Source organism: Chlorocebus sabaeus, chromosome 14 (genome assembly GCF_047675955.1).
Source record: "Chlorocebus sabaeus isolate Y175 chromosome 14, mChlSab1.0.hap1, whole genome shotgun sequence".
Lineage (NCBI taxonomy): Eukaryota > Metazoa > Chordata > Mammalia > Primates > Cercopithecidae > Chlorocebus > Chlorocebus sabaeus.
The window spans coordinates 99,140,174-99,162,154 of record NC_132917.1 but is presented as its reverse complement, the minus strand read 5'-3'; the positions used below and the strand labels follow the sequence as shown (position 1 = coordinate 99,162,154).

Genomic DNA, 21,981 nt, shown 5'->3' with positions numbered 1-21,981 from the left:
GTGAACATGGCTAAACCGAGGCTTCTGAAGAAATGAAGATTCAGCCATTTGACTCCTTCCAGCTTCCCTGCCTCAAATTCCACTCAATTTCCTTCCATTCCGCCCTGGATGGGGCCACGTGCTGGGCACTGAGAGGGGCACAGAAATGGACCCCACGTGGCCTCTGCCCTCAGCGCTTCCCTGCCTCTTGGGTGGAGGAGGTCTTTCACCTTCTGCCCCGGGATGGACGCAGCCTGCAGCAGCAGCAACAGCGACTTGCTCCCTCAGCTGCAAAGGCCTCTTCCAATTAGCAGGACGAGTAACTGAGCATAGGCAGGATTGTCGCTGTTTTCAGCTTATCCTCCTCCTGTCCTCTCCTACCTCCCCAAATCTTACAACTCCAGGGCCTGACACCCCTGGTCTGTGTGAGAATCTGGTTGAAGGTAAGGGCTGGTTTTGCACAAACTGGATATTTATTTAAAGTTGAATTTTGCAGTACTTCACGATGTTCTATAGCAAAAGGTGTTATCTCTGACCGCCAGAACCCATTTTCAACATGGCTGGGTTAAAAACACCAGGCGGTCTTGCAGGGCACTGCAGACCCCTCATAGGAGACCACGAGAACTGGAGCTTGAGGCAGGTGACATCCCCACTGACGCCCGGGACGCCTCTTCCATGATGCTGGATGTCGAGCCAAATAAATGCCATTTTGATGACCTTAGCTCCTCCTGCCCAAATCTCCCTCTCCCCGTCTAAGATATGGCCATAACCGCTTATTTCTGGATTGGCTCTGCTCATCTGAAAATCTCCCAGGAAGTGGAACAGCCGTGGGATTGCGAAGGAGAGAAGGTTCAGCTCTGTGGGGGTGCAGTGGCTGTGTTCACCACGCCTCTGTGCCCGTAACCCCACAAAGCCAAGCCCACACAGGAGAACTAGGACCTGTCTCTGTATATACTTGGCTTTGCCGTGGAGACTTTGCCTCCAGAAAAATTCAAAATCCTCACCCCAGGAAGCCTTGCTAGTTGACTGACACTATCTGCACCATCGCGTCCATCTGCCTGTGCTGACCCTGCCCGCGAGTGATCCAACAAGTGTCTGTGAGGTGGGCGGGGCCTGCCCTGGATGTGGTCCTAGCTCAACGCTCCATTCCTCTGGTCCCATCCAGAAACAGACAGAGAGTCTAACGTTCATCTCTAAGGATGTAGGAAGGTAATTTGGTCAATTTAAATAAGGAAGTCTTTGCTTGTCCAAAAGGAATTAGACCGGTCTGGCTGGCTTGCTGAGAAGCCTCTGTGTCCCTCCTCCCTCTTCCTCTTTCTCCACTTTGTCCTCTTTCTTATCTGTCTGTCTCCTTGTCTTTCTGTCTATGGTGTCCCCCAAGGGTACTGGATGCCCAGTCCTGGGAACCTGGGACCTCCCTGCACTTGTCTGGGCCAGTGCCCAGGCCTTCCCCAGCCTCCTTCCCACAGCCCAGGAAACCCAAGGGTTTGCAGTCCAAGCTCGTGTGAAAACTGCCCTTCCCGGCAGGGATTCTCACACCTTTCCCTGGGTCTCCTAAAGCAGTCACTGGTGAGATGTGGCCTTGAACTCTCACATTCCATCTTAAAAATGCCCTTGCTCTTTGCCGTCCCCTGCATCATGTATGACATACAAATACCCACTGCCACTCCCCACACAAATGTGGAATGAAAATGGATGTTCCGGAAAGATCCATTGGGTTTCCCCCGAGACTTCATCACCTTCACACCCCAGAGACCCTCATATGCCCATTTGAGAAGCTCCAAACCTGAACCCATCTTCTCCTCATTGACATACAAACAGATAGCTTTTTCTCTAGCAAATTATATAGGGACTATTCTGCAATCATCATGCTTATTTGATCCCCTTTTCCCACCCCCTAGAAAATAGGTTCTGGGTGAGAATCCACCTGTTTGGGAGACTGAGGGGAGGTCAACTTCCCCTCCACGTCTTACCTCTCCTCCCTTCCAGGACAGACCAGTGTCCTAAAGAGATGCTCTACTGTTCAGTGACAATTGATTCAACCTTTGCTGACCCAGGGGTCTCTCTGCAGACCACCTGCTGGGGAGACTTCTCACGAACAAGTCAGGAGGGGAGGCAGCAGCCCTGTGTCTGTGTGTAAGGGGGTGCCAGTCAGATCTATCTCCCAGTTAGGGTGGGGGCGATGCAAGACGGTGCGCAGAGGCCCCAGTTATGCAGATTTTCCCTCCAGAAAGCAAACACCCTACCCACCTCACTCTGCTCCCACCATTGTACCTTCCCCACCTGGTATTTCTCAACCTGATCTGGGACACGGATGGCTCCCCTTGAAAATTCTGACCAACCTGTAGACTCTCGTCCCATAAAAATGCATGCATGCCTACACATAACATTGTGGATACCATTTAGACACCCCCCAAAACTCCTGCTATAAAAGACCCCGCTTTTGAGCAAGATGGGTCATAGTGAGTCTAGGATGCGAGTCCTTTGGTGAAGAGAGATGGGTAAGGCCAGCATCCCCCGGTGAGTTTCTGAGAACACGATTTCCAGGGGACCCTAATGGGGGTTCTGTGTAGGATGAGGTGAGTGGTCAAATGAGGCTGGGGGCTCTGGTTCAAGGGTTTTCTCCTCCTGCAAGGCCTCCTGGACTCCACAGAGGCTGTTAGAGCATGTAATGCTCCCCTAAGGGCAAACACTTTCTTCAAGGAACAGCTCACGGGGACAACATTCCAGGCCACCTGTGCTGCATCCAAACAGGATGGAGCAAAGCAGAGGCTTCCTGCCTGGCCCCAGAAGGCACAGGAGGCCCCTTCTTCTTTTCCGCTCCTTACCTTCTCCCTCTGTCTGCTGGCTCCTGGCTGCCCACGTTTGCCTGGGCATTGCTTTCTTGGCTGGACACCTCCTTAAGCTCAGCTCCACGGGAACGATCAGGAAAAGAGTGCGGTCCCTGGTCCTGGTGGTGCACGTGCCTGACAGCCCACCTGCGCAGCAAGAAGATGAGGCGCGAGAGCCTGGAAGGCGACACAGGCACTGAGCCAGAGGGAGAGGAAAAGCCCCCCACACCTCCAACCCCCAGTCTTTCCCTCTCTCTTTTTCTCCCTCTCTCTCTCTCTGTCTCGAGGGGTGGGGCAGAAGCAGTGATGGCCAGCAGGGCGTGGGTGCTGGGGGCCCTGTGGTCTTCGTTTGCATCTCCGTCCCATGGGGACCGTGTATCCCCTTCTCCCTCCACCCTGCAGTCAGGGGCAGGCTTCCCCTGAAAGGGACACTCTATTACCATTTGTCCCTGTAGCACTTGGACTCTGCCTAAGGCATGATCCTTCAAACGGGCAATTATCTCACTCCTTTTGCCCAGTGGAGAGCTCTTTGTAATGACTGCCAAGCACAGGAAGAGTAAAGCAATGCGGGTTTCAAATGAGAACAACATCGAGAGCAAGGTTATTTATTTATTTATTTGGAAGTTCCTGAGATCTGATAGAGCAAGGCTTAAAGGAACAGGCATCCAGGCACAGCCTGGAGTCTTTTCCAAGCTTTTATCTTATTGGTGTGTTCTTGTACAAACTAGAGTTTTCTCCCCAGGCCTGGGAGGTTCCTCTGCAACTTGCCCTCGGCCCCCTCCCGGAGCCGGCCCTGCCTGGAGCTTGCAGTAACAACACCTGCGACCGTAGTACCAGCCCCCAGAGCTCATCTGAGTCGCACGGGCCTGAGAGGTGCCTTCCCTCCACCCTGCCTGCTGCTGCCGGTGTCTCTGCCAGAGGGGAACAGCGGGTGACAGGCCCGGAGACTCCATTCTGTTTCTCGGCTTCTGGTTTCCCTGATTTGCCAAATCCCTGATTTGGCATCTGCAGTGCCCTCGCCTGGACGGGGTGTCCCCAGCCAGTTGGTACTGAACAACCTGGAACTAAGCCACGAATTGTCACATACCTTGACCCTAATCACACACTTATGACCTTAGCCTAAGGGAATACACTGACTAAGAAAATATCCCTGTAGGCAGATGCTTACAGCTGCTGCCGCAGACATATGTGGAGGTATCTGCCCAGCCCTGCCTCTCTGCTGCAGACAATTCCTGCACCCACACCCTTCCTCTGCCGAGAGGGTGGAACAAAGGTCATACTTCCTCCTCCAGCCTCAGACAGTGGGACTAGGACAGACGACGGATGCACACAGAGCCACTCAGGCCTCTGAACTGACAGCCTCTTGAAGACGGGGTTGGGTGTTTCAACTCAAGGTCACATGAGAAAGACTGTTTTCAGCCTTGTGCCGGCTGATATGGGAACAGAAAGAGCCAGAACGGAGGGGACATGCAGAAAGAAGCACAAAGACCATGAAACTCCATGAGACAATGGGAGGGGGAAGGTGGCTACTTCCTCAGGTCCCCTTCTGCGAGCCCCACGGGCTCTGTTTCCCTGAGATAGCTTGTGTTGCTAGCTTACAACACACCCTGTGTCAGCCCTGCAGAGCTGACTTACAGGTGTTCTCTTTTTCCCTTTATGAACAAAGAACCTTAAGACAGCTGTTTATTAGTAAAATGCGAACACTGAACATCACTTACATGCCCAGCTACAATGGACTAGTTAATAAACAACGGTGGAGCAGTAGTAGACTTCATAATGAAAAGCATGAAGAATAAATAGATAACGTGAATTTCTTTTGCGATAATCTGAAGTAAAAAGTGTAGAACATATGACTATGTAGAACTCTGGCGTTGGAAACAACCACGTGGTGGAGGGAAATAATGAACCTGGTATTTGCTGGGCACCTGCCGTGAGTCGGTGCTTGGCTCTGAAGCAGCTTTCAAGCCACCTGTGGGGTAGGTACTGTCAGATGCATTTTTAGAGGAGAATTGAAAAGGCGAAATGACTTCCTCAGGATGGGGCAGCTGTTGAAGCTGGAGTACGGATGTTATCAGAGGGAGGCAGAGCTTGGAGTCTTACTAATCTTGCAAACAAATGCTTTTGCAGGGACACCTGCCCTGGGGCCCAGACGAGCACTCGGGAGACCCTGCCAGCGCTATTTCAGACCTCATCGCCATCACCCTCAGCGTCCACCGAAGCCAAGCTCTCCCACGCCTGGCTGCTCTTACCACCTTCTCCGGTTGGCTTTTGCTCTGAAATCTTCCAAACCTGAGCAAGCACCTCAATGTCAGTTTTCATTAAGCAATTTCAGATAAAGGCAGTTTTCCTAAGACTTTTCTGAACTCAGAACAGCTGACCCAAGAGGAAATGACTCACTGAGAGTTTTCAGGCTGCTCTGCTCCGGACCCTTTCTTTTCCAGATCTTCAGCTCCACCCCCATCTAGCCCTTCTTCTGGAGAGGTCACTACCTTCTTCCTGCCACAGCGTCCCCCAGGCCAAGGTAGGGACTGAAGCCGGTCGGTTACCTGGCAAGCTCCTGGCCGGTGAAGGAGCCCTGCCCGGACTCAGCCAGTCCTCTGGTCTCCATGGCGATCCCCGGCTGCAGCGCTGACGATGTCTCCTCGCCTGGCGAGTGGGCTCTAGGAAATCAGATATGCAGCAAGCGGGATTGATTTCAAGCCCATCCACCTCCTGGACACAGCCAGGAGTGAGACGGTCAGATGTTCTGCTTAACAGGGAAAGCCGCCCTCAGAGATCCTCATCCCAGGGGCTCCCCACTTCCCTTTGCCTCCTGCAGATGGATTCTGGCTTTTGGTATAAACGTGGCCTTTCCTTTACAGCAAGGCAGGCAGCTACTGTCCAGGGCTAGATGAAGGGATAGGGAGGTGGCAGTACATGATGGCCTGGCCCTCATCAAAGCACTGGGTAGGGAGGGGTCCCAGGGCTTTGCCATTTCAAGCCAAAGCAGCTGCTTCCATAAAACGACTTCAGAACGAGGATTTTGGTTCCAACGCTTCTCGCCTACTGAATTTCATCTTCTGAGGCCAGATTGAATACCTGCTCCTTAGGGGTCTTCCTGAGCCTCCCTTCCTACTGCGTGTGCTGCAGCCACACTGCCTGGGCAGTTGTTTGTGGGCTTGTGTGGCAGCCTTCCTGGGAACCCACTGGTTAACACGAAGGCCCTGGAATATTGCGCAGAACTGGCCTAGCCCTCCACACGCAGTTCAAATAATTTGTACAGTGCTTTCAAATGGGACTCCACTTCCCCTAGTCCCTTTTGCCAAACACTAGGCTCTCTCTCCTGCAAGGCAGAGGTAAGGTGTGGTGACCCCCTTGTGCAATCCATTGTGGAAAGTGTGATCCCAGAAAGGACAGGTGCCCGAAACTCCATACAAGCACCAGTCACACTAGCGGAGTCTGGTTGAATTGCCTGGAAAAAGACTAGGAATGTGTCTGGGAATATTTGCCTTTCTTTTAAACCCCCTTGGGCTGAAGTTTGATCAGCCTGATTAAAAGGCAGCCAGGCATTAGCCTCTAGGGATTTGCACTTCAGTCGATGAATCTTGAGGAGCCCAGGCAAGACAAATTAATTCTATCACGTGACCTGTGCCAACCTCATTAGCCTTCTTAACAAGGAGGCAAGAATTAACACCAGGGAAAAGCTTCAGTCTCTCCCTGGTGATTGATTAAAAGTCAGAGTCCTTGAATCCCGGTGGCCGGGTTGCTGCTTCTCCTACAGATTCCTTCCTGCCTTCTCCAGCAGCAGGGAGTTCACTCCTGTGCCCCGGTCTGTCTGGGCCGTCTCTTGACTGCCCCACCTGCCCACAGATTCTTCCCTCCCTCAGCCTCCCCACACTGAGGCTATGTTTTCTGCTGGAACCACAGGGAGTCAGGTAGCTTCATCTTCTACCTTCAATGACCAGAACCTGTGAGACTTCTGGGTTTGCAGGCCAGAACCCCCAGCTCACCCGGCCATTCCTCCTTGTGGTCAAGTCTCTTCCTTGTCATGGTCCTTCTCCCATGAGCAAGTTCCTGGGGTCTTGCTTGACTGGACAGGGAGACTGAGGCCACCCTGCCGTGACTGGAGCCCACTCTGAGAAGCCTTTGTTGCTTTGTGTGTTTTTGGTGGTTTTTGATGGTCACCAGCTACCATCAGCAAAAACCCAAAGCAGTCCTGTAACACAGCCTGCTGCCAGCCAGAGGACCCCGGCTTGTGCATGTGCAACTGATATTTTTGGAATTAAGTACTGGACCTTCCCATTGATCCAAGTCTCTCGATGTGTTGGAAGCCTTGGTATGCAGAGAACACACTCACCTTTCCTTCCAACACCATTCTACTCACAAACACAACACACAAACTACATGCCACTGAGTGGCTCTTTACTGTATGCCAGCCACATACATTTTATCATCTCATCCACACAACAACCCTGTGAGAGAGGAAATGGAAATTCAGAAAGGTTAGGCAACTTCACTGAGGTCCCACAGCCAGGTGGTATAGCCGAGATTCCAATGTTATTCCATCCCATTTCAAAACCTGCTGTCATCCACGCCATGAAGCTGCCCTATATTTTCATATATGGCACAGATGAAGATGAAATTAAAAGGATGGCTGAGGACCGAGCCCTGTGGCATGCCACTAGAGACACTGCTCTAATCCGTATAGCTGCACCATAGGCATGGCTCTTTATTTTCAAACCATCTGATTGAATTCTCCCCTTATACACATAAGAAACCCGCTCTCATCTCATTTGCGTACATGTGAAAGACACTGTCAGAGGCCCTGCTGCAGTCCAGAAGCTACGATTCCCTTGCCCTCTTCATATTCTGTATACAATAAAGGTGGGATGCGTGTTCCAATGCACCTAGGTGGGTTGCAGGAGGAGGTGGCAGAGGTCCTTGGATTCGAGCAGATGGCATGGGGGTGGTGGTGTGGCAGCAGACAGCTGGGCGGGGGCCCTGTCACAGCCTGTGTGCCTGGAAGATCTGGAGGCAACCCCAAGGATGGAGGTGTTCTGCTGCCACCAGCAGCTCCTCAGGGAGCTCTCGGCACCAAGCAGTCGGCCCAGCGTTTTAGCGTAGTCTGGTTCCTGCTAATTGCATGAGGGCGCATCCTGAGACCAGATTTATTTGCATTTGCGGCAAAGGAATTAGATGACATCAGAGCTGGTGGGTGGGTGAGGAGGGCAAAACCCACCCAGGATTGCAAAGCAGACCTGCAACCAGCAGCAGTGAGAGCTGTTGCATGTGGACGGGATCTGTGATGCCCACTCAGGGGGAGGAGGCAGAGTGGAAAGGTGTCAGGTCCTGGTTGGAGTCTCTGCTCCAGCACCTGCAGGCTGAGTATTCTGTTGACTGGTCACTGACTCTCTCTGGGCTTAAGTTTCCTGATCTTCACAAAGCAAATAAAGCGAAAGTTGGCAATTTCATGTGGATTTCAGTGACCAGAAAGGCACAACTGTCCGTGAAGAACAGGGAGAGCTTTACATGATGCAAGTTCAAGTTCCAGGGGCCTGATGGGGGTGCCCATTTCTTCCCTATGCTTTGCCCCACTTCCTTTTTTTTTTTTTTGAGATGGAGTCTCGCTCTGTCGCCCAGGCTGGAGTGCAGTGACCAGATCTCGGCTCACTGCAAGCTCCGCCTCCCGGGTTCACGCCATTCTCCTGCCTCAGCCTCCCAAGTAGCTGGGACTACAGGCGCCCGCCACCTCGCCCGGCTAGTTTTTTGTATTTTTTAGTAGAGACGGGGTTTCACCGTGTTAGCCAGGATGGTCTCGATCTCCTGACCTCGTGATCCGCCCGTCTCGGCCTCCCAAAGTGCTGGGATTACAGGCTTGAGCCACCGCACCCAGCCGCCCCACTTCCTTCTCAATGCCTGAAATTCTGTTAGATCAATGTCTTTCTTTTAGCTCCAGAGCTCTACCTATATTAAATGCCCAGGGGTGTTTACATAGTAAACCTCATCAACTACTTCTCCCAGAAACTGATTTTGCCAGGCAGATGGAGGGGAGGTGGGAAGAGAGGAGAGGAACTGATGTCTGAGATGACATTTGGAGTCCCCAAGGACACACAGGTACCAAAAAAAGGGAGATACTTTGGCAACTAATGCAAGAATGGTAACTAGAGTCTCCCTGGGAAATGAGAGTCTTGGGGCCAGGCTCTGTCCTGCCTGTGGCTGGTGAAAGGGCCTGGGGCAATGGCTTGACAGGACCTCAGTCTCTGTAAAATGAACAGACCAGGCCAGGACAACCCTGGAGCTTCCCTCCCACGTGTGGGCGGCTATTCTAAGATCCCATGTAGGGACGATGCCTTCCAAGGAAGAGGCCCCCCTGACGTTGGTAGTTGTCAAGAACAAGAACAACTAGTAGAATGGAGAGAGCTGCTTTGAAAGACAACATAATTTTCACCTTGTAATGCTCAAGTTCTACGTTTATTTGCACAGAGGAATTAATGTTGGCAAGGTGAAGGTTTCTTGTCACTGGGCGAGGACAGGGGCTCCCACGAGAACTGGAACTGGAAATTAACTTTGCACTTGGTGAAGCATCTGATGTTTTCCAGCAAGATGGGTTTGGGGACGTGAGAGTAAACAGAGGCGGCCTTTCAGCACAAGGATGGGGAATATGACACTTGAGTTTCCCCCTTCTCAAGCCCTGAGGAACCTGAATGATTGTAACCCTCCGCTGCTGGCCGCATGTGGTGGGGACTGAAGGCAATGCAGTTTTAAGCCTTCAGTCCTGGAAAAGCGGGATGAAAATTGTTTTCTTCTGTGGTAATTGCTTTGGGCTGTGCTCAGGGAGTAACACAAGAAGACCACTCTTCTGTCGGACACAAACCCCTGTGCCCCAAAGCTCATTCAAAACAGCTACACCAGGAGATGGATCCAGGATTTAAGGTGCCCTCAGTCCTAGCTGCAGTTCTTTGTAGCAGAGAATAGCCTGCTTCTATTGCCTTATCCTCACAGATATGCCAGACAGCTCTTAAATAATTGAGCCAACTAAGAAGGGCTAAGCAGAAAAGAAAAACTCAAACTTATTTTTGGTGTTTACAGGGTGTAAAATGTTTTCATTCAAATGAAGTGTTTTCATGCTTCCTTATGACGTTCCACTATAAAAATAATTCCAATAACTTAAAAACTGGGCCTCCGATTTGGTGAAAAGACCTTGGGGCAGGGAAGTCTCAAGGGACAGAGACTTGGTTGTGCCTTCCTCTTGGGGGCAGTCAGCGAGGGGCCACACCCACACGCAGGTTCCCAGTGCAGGCTTCTTGATATCACTGAAGATAAAGAGTGATTAACATTCGTGTACCCCAATTCTCAATCATTTATCTCAAAAGTTTTCCAAAAGGACTGGAATTTCAAGACAAAGAGGTGTGGCTTGTCCAAACACCGTTTCTCTTGGCTCCAAAATTGTGATTTGAAACGTAAAAATTTTTACGTGGTAGGTGCTGGAGTCCTTTGTTCAAATCAGGTGGATAGACAGGTGCGGGGCTGGGCTGGGAAGCTGGGGAGGGGCTGGGCCCAGCCTCCATCCCTGAGGCTGCTGTACCCCATCCTGAGCACACATTGTCATTCCTTTGTGACTCCAAGGAACATTCTGAAAATTTGTGGCTGGTTAAAGCCACTCTTGCCTCTGTAAGATAAAGCATAGCTCTCTCATAATGGAAGCGCTCTTTCTGTCTCTCATTTTGGAATCTCGGTGGTGTTTCCATGGGATACTGTGTTAATCTGTCAATTTACCACATGAAGGGTAGGGCTGAGGCCTGAGTGGAGCTCAGTAAACCTCAGCTAGTGGTCAGGCTGAGACAGCAGGGCTTGGACACGGGCCGGAAATGGGGCTATCTGAGGTCAAGGAGAAGAGACCAGAGAAGGCCCACAGGAAGAAGTAACCATTTCCAAGACCGGGAGTGAGAGTCAATGGGCTCTCAACCACACAGCAGGGGCCGTGCTGGGACCTCTGCATTCATGTCTACTGTAACCTCCCCACAGCCCTAGGAGGCAACACTAGTACCGATTCATATTACAGATGAGAAAACTGAGGCTTGGAGCCATTGAGCAACTTTTCGTAGCAGGTCAGTTGCAGTGCCAGTGTTCAAACCTGGGCAGTCTGACCCAAAACCTGTGCTGTTAAACCATCATTCTGGTCACAGAAGGTGCAAAGGAAGGAGAAGGGAGGACCTTTTCTCACCCATGCAGACGACAAATAGCATTGTTGAAGGGCATCAGTTCAGAGCCGCTGACCATGTGGCTGATCCCTAGAGCATGCTGTGACCCTTGTCAATGTGCATTCCAGAGTGAGCCTGCAGGGAGTCTGCTAGAAGCCAGAGGCCGGTGACTGGTATTAGCGTGGCTTAACAAGCTAGCAATTCATTTAGCAAATGGTCATCTTCTAAGAGGCCTTGAAAGCCCTCTTGAACAGGCCACAGGTCAAGCTGGGCGTGGAGGTCACTGGCCAAAGCAGAGCCAGGGTGAGTCAGCAGGACTGTAGTGCTGTCAAGTCAAGCAGACATTGTGGGCAGGAGCCGCAGCAGCCTACAGACCAGGCCTGCCTTCTCCTGGGTGCCTACTCCAGTGAATATCTCACTGGAAGGAGCCGGACTGAGATCCCATTACTGCCTTCTCCGCCTTAGGGAACCTGGAAGCTCCATGAGATGCTTGGGTCATGCCCCACTCCAGGCAAGTGGGGTGCAAAGAGGAAAAGTTCCATTCTGCTTCAAAATCTTCCTGATCCTGACAGCCTCTGGTCCTTCTCCCAAGGTCTTGGGCCCAGGATCCTGTGCCCCATCGTTGGGCTCCTTCTGCCTGATGCCCTCTTTTGATACTCTCTTTGAAGCCCTCTTCACAGGGCTCTATTAGCTCACACATGGGAAATAAACTATTAAAACATACAAATGTTTCAAGAGTGAATACAGTCCTAATAGCGTTCTTTGTTCTTTGAAATAAGGAGCAATGCCTTAATTTAGAGGACTAAGTCTCCAGTGGTAGGACACAGGCATTGACAAAGGGCTAGTTAGGATAAAGGTATTTGAGTAGGATGGAATTTTCTGAGGCTTCTGAAGCTATATCACACTTCCTGGGGCCCCGGCACAGAGTTAAATGGTTGGAGGAAATAAGTATCTGTTGGGGATGCTCTGGGATCTTCCTTCCTTTGCCGAAATCTCAGAAGGTGGGGTTCAAGGGCTGTGTGGGTTTGCGTAATGGGGACTCAATCTCTTTGAAAATTATTGACCATCACTTATTAGCAGAGTTTGCTGCGGAGCTGGGACCAAGAACATAGAGAAAAAACCAGATGTGCATTTGGGAGAGGAAGTGATGAACACAAATGAATGGAAGAAATGAGGCATGACGGCCCAGTGCTGGGAGGTGGGGACTGAGGGATGTTACTGCATTTTGGGGCCATCAGACAGTGTGCATTTAAGCTGCATAATTTTCAATTCTATATATGTAGGGTGAAAGTAACAGAAATATTGGAAAGAAAGTTACTCATGGTTCAACTCAATCATCTCATTGAGAATTTAAGAAACATGGCCAGGTGTGGTGGCTCACACCTGTAATCCCAGCACTTTGGGAGGCTGAGGCAGGCAGATCACCTGAGGTCAGGAGTTCGAGACCAGCCTGGCCAACAGGGCGAAACCCCATCTGTACTAAAAATACAAAAATTAGCAGGGTGTGGTGGCGGGCGCCCGTAATCTCAGCTACTAGGGAGGCTGAGGCAGGAGAATCACTTGAACCCAGTGAGCTGAGATTGCACTACTGCACTGCAGTCTGGGTGACAGGGTGGGACTCTGTCTCAAAAAACAAAAATGAGAAAACTAAAAACAAAGAAACATAAGGGTTTAGGTCCATGCACACTAAATGGGTCCCTTCCGATGTCCTCACTGTTATACCAGGAGCTTGGAAAAAATGCTGTTCCATTCTGCAGGTGGAGAAATTGAGGCATGGAGAGGTTAAGTGCATTTTTCCAGGTCTGCTAGGAAGTTAGGAACAGGGCTCGAAGTAGAGCTCAAGGCCCCAGATTTCCATTTCCTACCTGTGTCAGGATGTCATTGGTGGAGCTGATGGCTTGGCTGACAAGGCACTACCCACTCCCTATACAGGCCCTGGGCATGGCCTGCCTCCAGATGCTCCCCTGGAAGCGAGGGCAGGGCATTGGATTCATGCTACATCCTTGGTGCCCAGCTCAGGCTGCAAACCCAGTTCAGTGGCTGGTGCACAGCAAGAGTCCAACGCATTTTTGATGAATACATGAGAGAGTGTGTCAGTTTGAGGAAGTTCTTACAGTAAAATTTAGTCTGCTGCATTTGAATCTTCATTTTCTTATAGCAATTAAGTCACTATTTAAGCCTGCTTTTCCACATCTCTAAAACAATAATACAGACTAGTTTCTGGGGGTTGTGAGGATTAAGTGAGATGAAAAATGAAATTGGCAGTGCTGTGAATACCTCCCCTGCCCTCCGACCTGTGGTTGGCCAACGTGAAGGCGTTCTTCCCCCATAGTCTAGATGTGCTGTGGAAACGACCAGAGCCAGGCATAAAACGAAAAGCCCATCTTACCTACTGAGGCCATTTTCAGCACGATCGAGATCTCGGTCTGAGGGCTTTACCCTGAGGTGGGTCCTGGAGGAGTGGGAGTATTGGGTGTTGATCTTGGCCATCTTCTTGGTTTGTCACATTTAGCCCCCCAGATGATTGCTGAAATGTGAACATAAAGCAGATACGTCATCAGGACGGGAAAGTAACTGCAAACCCAGCTCATCACGGACAAGGGCTACCGCACGCGGCCCCCCTGCAAGCCCTGGCAGGCACGCCCTCCGCTGTCTCTTGTAGATCCTGCAGCAGTGAGTTTTAGTTGGACATCTCCCGGCTCTTCTTTCTAGCCTGAGGCACAAAGTCTTTTACTTATTTATGTTACCATGCTGAAGAGCTGCTCAGAGTTAAGTGCTGAACGAGCGAATGAATAAATAACTGAATGGCCAAGTGGGTATGTGATATAAGGAAGGTGAAGCCCTCATGATTCTCTGAGATGATGCAATGTCCCTCTTGACCCTGGTTTTCTTGTTTCCTTATTTTTGTCTTATAATTTGGCAGGTGTTTCCACTGCACCCTCAAATCTTGCTTTAAGACAACACGTAAAGAAAGGACCATACATGACGTTCAGAAAACCTTTATAATATAATGCTAAATCCAATATCACTTCATCTCATTAATCCTCACAATAACTTTGTGAGGCACTTATTCTTTTTATTCCCATTTAACGATGAATAAACTGAGCCTCAGAGGTGTTAAGTAGCTTGTCCAATGAAAGATAGATCCCACCTGTCAATGTGGCACAATCCTTGAGAAATCGCCTTGAAAAATTGTAACTAAGGAAATTATGGCAGTGAAAGACATCAGATCTAACCAATTCCATCTTGCTTCTAACCTCTAAACTGTCCTTATTCATTCCTGGGCATAGGCTGAACTAGCCTTGGGAAGGAATTTAATTTATAATTTAAATTAAAGCCCTTTCCCAAAGCTAAACTGTTTTTGTAAAACAAATGAAAGCCCACCAGCCACCAAGTTAGAATGAGAGGGGCTGGAATTCTAAATATTATCAGCCATTATTCCAGAGGTCGTAAGATTCGCAACTTCCCCAGTTACTGTTAAAGGCAACATCTCTATTGTGAACCTAAGACTGCCTTTTGAGATGTCTTTTCAGGTTTTCATGTTTCTAACAACAGGTGGCCACACCTTGACCTACCAACCAGATCTGTGGCCCCCACCCAGTAACTGACTCAGCAGAAGAGAACAGCGTCAACTCCCTATGATTTCATCCCTGAGCCAGCCAATCAGCACTTCCGATTCACTGGCCCCCTACCCACCAAATTATCCTTAAAAACCCTGATCCTTGAGTTTTTGGGGAGACTGATTTGAGTAATAATAAAACTCTGGTCTCCCGCACAGACAGCTCTGTGTCAAATACTTTTTCTCTATTGCAATTCCCCTGTCTTGGTAAGTTGGCTCTGTCTAGACAGTGGGGAAGATGAAGCCCTTGGGCAGTTACACTTGTGCCAGAGATCAGGCCATCAACATTTCCTCTTTGGCAAACATTGGAAGTGCCTCTGGATTGAAAAGAAAGCCTACGTGGGAGCAGGGCTGGTGTGATTGGCCAGTTCCGTGATTTCTGGACAAGTCTTTCTGGAAAATGCATTTCTGAGGATGGTTTCTCTAAAATAGATTGGCACGGGCTCTCTTGAGCAGCCACGTGGTTTAAATGTGTCAGATGTCAGTAGAGACCACTCCGGAGAAGGATGGCAATTTCTAGAAATAGCCCAGGGTCTCACTCCAGGACTCAATTAATTCCATATCCAAAGGAAGGTCGGAGACAGGAGCCATGGGCGTGGCCATGCACATCTGGCCAACCCTCTGCCAGTTACAAAAGGGCAGCCATGGGCTCAGCAGGGTCCCGACTTGTCTCTGATGTTTGAAAGTTTAAGTCTATGAGTTTAAATTTTCTAGTTTACCCAATAGATCAAACATTGTTTTGATTTTTAAACACTTTATTCATTTATATAACAAGGAGTGAGCTTCTGGCTGATCACAGGAGCCATAAAGAGAAATAGAACGAAGCCGGTTCTCAAGGATCTGACAGTGTGGTGGGGCAGGAGCTACAACAGGCTTTGCAGGTTGTGCCCAGGAGCTTGGGCCTTACCCTACTAAGCCCAGTAGAAATGTGGTCAGATGTGTATAGGCCACTCTGGCTAGACCAGGGGGGATGTATTCAGGGAACATGACTGGCTGTGAGGTGAGCAGCTAAAAAGTTGTCACAGTTTCTTAGGGGAGTGAGAACAGCTGCCTGAACTAGCTTTGTGGTGGTGATAGCAAGTGGGTAGAATTGCCAGGACATGGCAATTTAGGTATAAGGGGTGGGGAGGAAGAGGTGCTGAACACGGTGTCCAAATAGCTGGCTTGATAGGGGGCGCTGCCTGCCCACTGAGGCAGGGAAATAGGAGAGAAGCAGGTTAGAGAAAGAGAATGATTCCAGTTTGAGGTGCCTGCAAAACTTTAGGACCAACATATGAAATTGTACTCTTCCATTAAAAGCAATAAATCCGGGGAGGGACCAAGGTGGCCGACCAGAAACAGCCGAGGTCAGAGGTTCTCACGAAGGAGAATGAAAATGGTGAGTGAATCCTGCACTAGCAACTGAGGTGTCCAGGTTCTCTCAGTGGGACTGACTAGGCAGGCCCACGGAGAGTGAGGAAAAGCAGGGTGGAGCGCCTGCCCACCCGGGAGGGGCACGGGGCAAGCGGACCTCTGACTCTCGGCCAAAAAAGGCGGTGAGTGATGGTGCTGCCCTAACCGGGAAACCTCGCTTTCTCCATGGATCTGTGCTATCCGCGGATCAGGCGATTCCCTCGTGAGCCCCACACCACCAGGGCCTTGGGTCCCAAGCACAGAGCTGTGCAGATTCCTGATGGCTGCTACACTGGAGACGGCCTAAGATTACCGAGCCCCTGTGGGGAGGGGTGGCCACCATCACTGGAGCTCCAGTCTGCCATTTTCCCCTGCTGGTGTCATGGAGACTGGGCAGTTTGGACCCACGAGGAATTCCCCACAGCACACCACAGTGGCTGTGGCAGACTGTGGACAGACTGCCTCTTTAGGCTAAACCAAGACCCATCCCACCTCACCAGGCAGGGCCTCTCCACTGGAATTTCAGCAACTCCAGCCAGGGACTGGATGTCCCTGGGTTGGAGCCCCTGGGGAGGAAGGGCAGCTGTGATATCCACAGAATAGTGGACTTAGTCTCTCCCCTGGCTGGCTCTGAGGAATCAGGGCTGTCTGGATGAGTGGGATCCCCCACAAGTGCAGGGCACGCCCTCTGCTAAGAGTCAGCCAGAGTGCTTTGTTAAGTGGGTCCCTGATCCTGTGCTTCCTGACTGGGTGAGACCCCTCAACAGGGCTCAGCAGAAACCTTATACGGTCACATTCTTGCTGGCATCAGGTCAGTGCCCCTTTGAGAGGGAGCTCCCAGATGGAGGAGCGGGCAGCCGTCTTTGCTGTTCTGCAGCCTCCACTGGTAACACCTCCAGGGGCAGGAGGGACCCAGGTGAATAGGGTCTGGATTGGACTCCCAGGAAACTGCAGCAGCCCTACAGAAGAGGGGCCTAACTGTTAAAAGAAAAATAAACAAAGCAACAACAGCAACAGCATCAACTAAAAACTCCCCACAAAAATCCCATCCAAATGTCAGCAGCCTCAAAGACCAAAACAAGATAAACCCATGAAGATGAGAAAGGATCAGCCAAAAAATGCTGAAAACTAAAAAAACCAGAGTGCCTCTTCTCCTCCAAATGATCACAACATGTCAACAGCAAGGGCACAGAACCGGGCTGAGGCTGAGATGGACGAACTGACAGAAGTAGGCTTCAGAAAGTGGGTAATAACCAACTTCACTGAGCTAAAGGAGCATGTTTTAACCTGATGCAAAGAAGCTAAGAACCATGATAAAACATTACAGGAGTTGTTAACCAGAATAACCAGTTGAGAGAGGAACATAAATGACCTGATGCTGCTGAAAAACACGACACGAAAACTTCACAAGTATCAATAGCCAAATAGACCAAGCAGAGGAAAGAATTTCAGAGCTTGAAGACTATCTTGCTGAAATAAGACAGGTGGACAAGATGAGAGGAAATAAAAGGGAAAAAGAATAAACAAAACCTCTGAGAACGATAGGATTATGTAAAAAGACTGAACCTATGACTGATTGGGGTACCTAAAAGAGATGGGTAGAATGGAACCAAGTCAGAAAACACCCTTCAGGATATCATCCAGGAGAACCTCCCCAACCTAACAAGACAGGCCAACATTCAAATTCAGGAAATCCAGAAAACTCCAATAAGGAACTCCATGAGAAGATCAACCCCAAGATACATAATCATCAGATTCTCCAAGGTCGAAATGAAGGAAAAAATGTTAAGGGCAGGGATTACAGGCATGCGCCACCACGCCCAGCTAATTTTTGCATTTTTAGTAGAGACAGGGTTTCACCATGTTGGCCAGGCTGGTCTCGAACTCCTAACTTCAAGTGATCTGCCTGCCTTAGCCTCCCAAAGTGTTGGGATTATAGGAGTGAGCCACCAGACCTCAGTAGGCTGAGGCAGGAGAGTCGTTTGAACCCGGGAGGTGGAGATTGCAGTGAACTGAGATTGCACCACTGTACTCCAGCCTAGGTGACAGAGCAGGACTCTGTCTAAAATAAAGATGTTAAGGGCAGCCAGAGAGAAAGGCCAGGTCACCTACAAAGGAAAGCCCATCAGACTAACAGTGGACCTCTCAGCAGAAACCCTACAAGCCAGAAGAGATTGGGGGCCAATATTCAATACTCTTAAAGAAAAGAATTTGCAACCCAGAATTTCCTATCCGGCCAAACTAAACTTCATAAGCAAAGGAGAAATAAAATCCTTTTCAGACAAGTAAATGCTGAGGGGATTCATCAGCACTAGGCCTTGCAGGAGCTCCTGAAGAAAACACTAACTACGTATGGAAAGGAAAAACTATTAGCCACTACCAAAATACACTGAAATACAAAGACCAATGACATTAGGAAGCAACTACCTCAGTAAGCCTGCAAAATAACCAGCTGACATCATGATGGCAGGATCAAATTCATACATAACTATATTAACCTTAAATGTAAATGGGCTAAATGTCCCCATTAAAAGACATAGAATGGCAAGCTTGATAAAGAGTCAAGACCCATCATTGTGCTGTATTCAAGAAACCACCTCAGGTGCAAAGACACAAATGGGCTCAAAATAAAGGGGTGGAGGAAAATTTCCAAAGCAAATGGAAAGGAGAAAAAAGCACAGGTTGCAATCCTAGTACCTGACAAAACAGACTTTATTTATTTATTTATTTTTGGGATGGAGTCTTGCTCTCTTGCCCAGGCTGGAATGCAGTGGTGTGATCTCGGGTCACTGCAACCTCTACCTCCTGGGTTCAAGTGATTCTCCTGCCTCAGTCTCCCTAGTAGCTGGGATAACACGCCCACCTTGCTCTTCCAAAGTGCTGGGATTACAGGCATGAGCCAAGATGCCCAGCCTGACAAAACAAACTTTAAAGCAACAAAGATAAAAAAGACAAAGAAGGGCATTACATAATGGTAAAAGTATCAATTCAACATGAAGAGTTAACTATTTTAAATGTATATGCACTCAATACAGGGGCACCTAGATTCATAAAACAAGTTCTTAGATACCTATAAAGAGACGTAGACTCCCACACAGTAACAGTGGTAGACTTTAACACCCCACTGTCAATATTAGACAGATCATTGAGACAGAAAATCAACAAGGATATTCAGGACTTGAACTCAGCTCTGAATCAAGACCTGATAGATATCTACAGAACTCTCCACCCCAAAACAACAGAATGTATATTCTTATCAGTGCCACACGGCACTTACTCTAAAATCGATCATATAATTGGAAGCAAAACATTCCTCAGCAGATGCAAAAGGACTGAAATAATAATAGTCTCTCAGACCACAGCGCAATCAAATTAGAACTGAAGATTAAGAAACTCAAAACCACAGAACTACATGAAAATTGAAAAACCTGCTCCTGAATGACTCCTGGGTAAATAATGAAATTAAGCCAGAAATCAAGAAGTTCTTTGAAACCAATGAGAACAAAGAGAAAACATACCAGAATCGCTGGGACTCAGCTAAAGCAGTGTTAAGAGGGAAATTTATATCATTAAATGCCCACATCGAAAAGCTAGAAAGATCTCAAATTGACACCCTAACATCACAACTAAAAGAACCAAGAGCAAACAAACCCCAAAGCTAGCAAAAGACAAGAAATAACCACGATCAGAGTGGAATTGAAGGAGATAGAGACACACACACAAAAAAACCTTCAAAAAAGTCAGTGAATCCAGAAGCTGGTTTTTGAAAAAATTAATGAAGTAGATAGATCACTAGCTAGACTAATAAAGAAGAAAAGAGAGAAGAATCAAATAGACACAATAAAAAATGATAAAGGGGATATCACCACTAACCCCACAGAAATACAAACAACCATCGGAGAATACTACAAACACCTCTATGCAAATCAACTAGAAAATCTAGAAGAAATGGATAAATTCCTGGACACATATACCCTCCCAAGACTGAACCAGAAAGAAGTTGAATCCCTGAATAGACTAATAACAGGTTCTGAAATTGAGGTGGTAATAAATAGCCTACCAACCAAAGAAAGCCCAGGACCAGATGGATTTACAGCTGAATTCTACACAGATACAAAGAGGAGCTGGTACCATTTCTTCTGAAACTATTCCAAGCAATTTAAAAGGAAGGACTCCTCTCTAACTCATTTTATGAGGCCAGCATCATCCTGATACCAAAACCTGGCAGAGATACAACAACAACAACAAAAATTTAGGTCAATATCCCTGATAAACATCGATGCAAAAATCCTCAGTAAAATACTGGCAAACTGAATCCAGCAGCATATCAAACAGCTTGTTCATCGCAATTAAGTCAACTTCATTCCTGGGATGCAAGCCTGGTTGAACATATGCAAATCAATAAATGTAATTAATCACATAAACAGAACTAAAGACAAAAACCACATGATTATCTCAATAGATGCAGAAAAGGCCTTCAACAAAATTCAACATCCCTTCCTATTAAAAACTCTCAATAAACTAGGTATTGATGGAACATACCTCAAAATAATAAAAGTCATTTATGACAAACCCACATCCAATATCATCCTGAATGGGCAAAAACTGGAAGCATTCCCCTTGAAAACTGGCACAAGATAAGGATGCTTTCCAGATCCTGTATCTAGAAAACCCCAACGTCTCAGTCCAAAAGCTTCTTAAGCTAATAAGCAACTTCAGCAAAGTGTCGGGATACAAAAATCACAAGCATTCCTATACACCAACAATAGACAAGCAAAGAGCTAAATAATGAATGAATTCCTGCTCAAAATTGCTACAAAGAGAGTCAGATACTTAGGAATATAGCTAATAAGGCAAGTGAAGGACGTCTTCAGGGAGAACTACAAACCACTGTTCAAAGAAATCAGAGAGGACACAAACAAATGGAAAAACATTCCATGCTCGTGGATGGAAAAAATTCGTTATCAAGAAAATGGCCATACTTCCCAAAGTAATTTATAGATTCAATGCTATTCCCATTAAACTACCACTGACATTCTTCACAGAATTAGAAAAAACTACTTTAAAATTCATATGGAAACAAAAAAGAGCTTGTATAGCCAAGACAATCCTATGCAAATAGAACAAAGCTGGAAGCATCATGGTACCCAGTTTCAAACTATGTTACAAGACTACAGTAACCAAAACAGCATGGCACCAATACAAAAATAGATATATAGACCAATGGAACAGAATAGAGAACTCAGAAATAAGACCACACATCTACAACCATCTGATCTTTAACAAATCTGACCAAAGCAAGTAATGGGGAAAGGATTCCCTATTTAATAAATGGTGCTGGGAGAACTGACTAGCCATATGCAGAAAATTGAAACTGGACCCCTTCCTCACATCTTTTACAAGTATTAACTCAAGATGGATTAGAGACTTAAATGTAGAACCCAAAACCGTAAAAACCCTAGAAGAAAATCTAGGCAATACCATTCAAGACAGGCATGGGCAAAGACTTCATGAGGAAAATGTCAAAAGGAATTGCAACAGAAGCAAAAATTGACAAATGGGATCTAATTAATTCAAGTTGCTTCTGCACAGCAAAAGAAACTATCATCAGAGTGAACAGACAACCTACAGAATGGGAGAAAATTTTTGCAATCTATCCATCTGACCAAGGTCTAACATCCAGCATCTATAGGGAACTTAAACAAATTTACAAGAAAAAAACAACCTCATTAAAAAATGGGCAGGCTGGGCATGGTGGTTCACATTTGTAATCCCAGCACTTTGGGAGGCCAAGGCAGGCAGATCATCTGAGGTCAGGAGTTTGAGACCAGCCTGACCAATATGGTGAAACCCCGTCTCTACTAAAAATATAAAAAATTAGCTGGGCATGGTGGCAGGCACCTATAATCCCAGCTACTCAGGAGGCTGAGGTAGGAGAATCTCTTGAACCCTGGAGGCAGAGGTTGCAGTGAGCTGAGAT

The 21,981-nt window shown here is 48.1% G+C and overlaps 1 protein-coding gene across 4 annotated transcripts in view; it reads right to left on the bottom strand.

The window, feature by feature from the left end:
• CNGA3 (cyclic nucleotide gated channel subunit alpha 3) overlaps positions 1-21,981 on the bottom strand; it is an 85,946-nt gene that overhangs the window by 15,045 nt on the left and 48,920 nt on the right. For 3 of the 4 annotated variants that reach the window (XM_073023238.1, XM_073023240.1, XM_073023239.1), the window contains exons 2-4: positions 13,380-13,517; positions 5,357-5,470; positions 2,808-2,987 (exon numbers count right to left, since the gene is read on the bottom strand). In XM_073023238.1, coding sequence (XP_072879339.1) covers positions 2,808-2,987; positions 5,357-5,470; positions 13,380-13,480 — 395 coding nt within the window. In that variant the 5' untranslated portion in view covers positions 13,481-13,517. The remainder of the gene's footprint in view (positions 1-2,807; positions 2,988-5,356; positions 5,471-13,379; positions 13,518-21,981) is intronic. The other variant, XM_038004175.2, reaches the window with a different exon arrangement.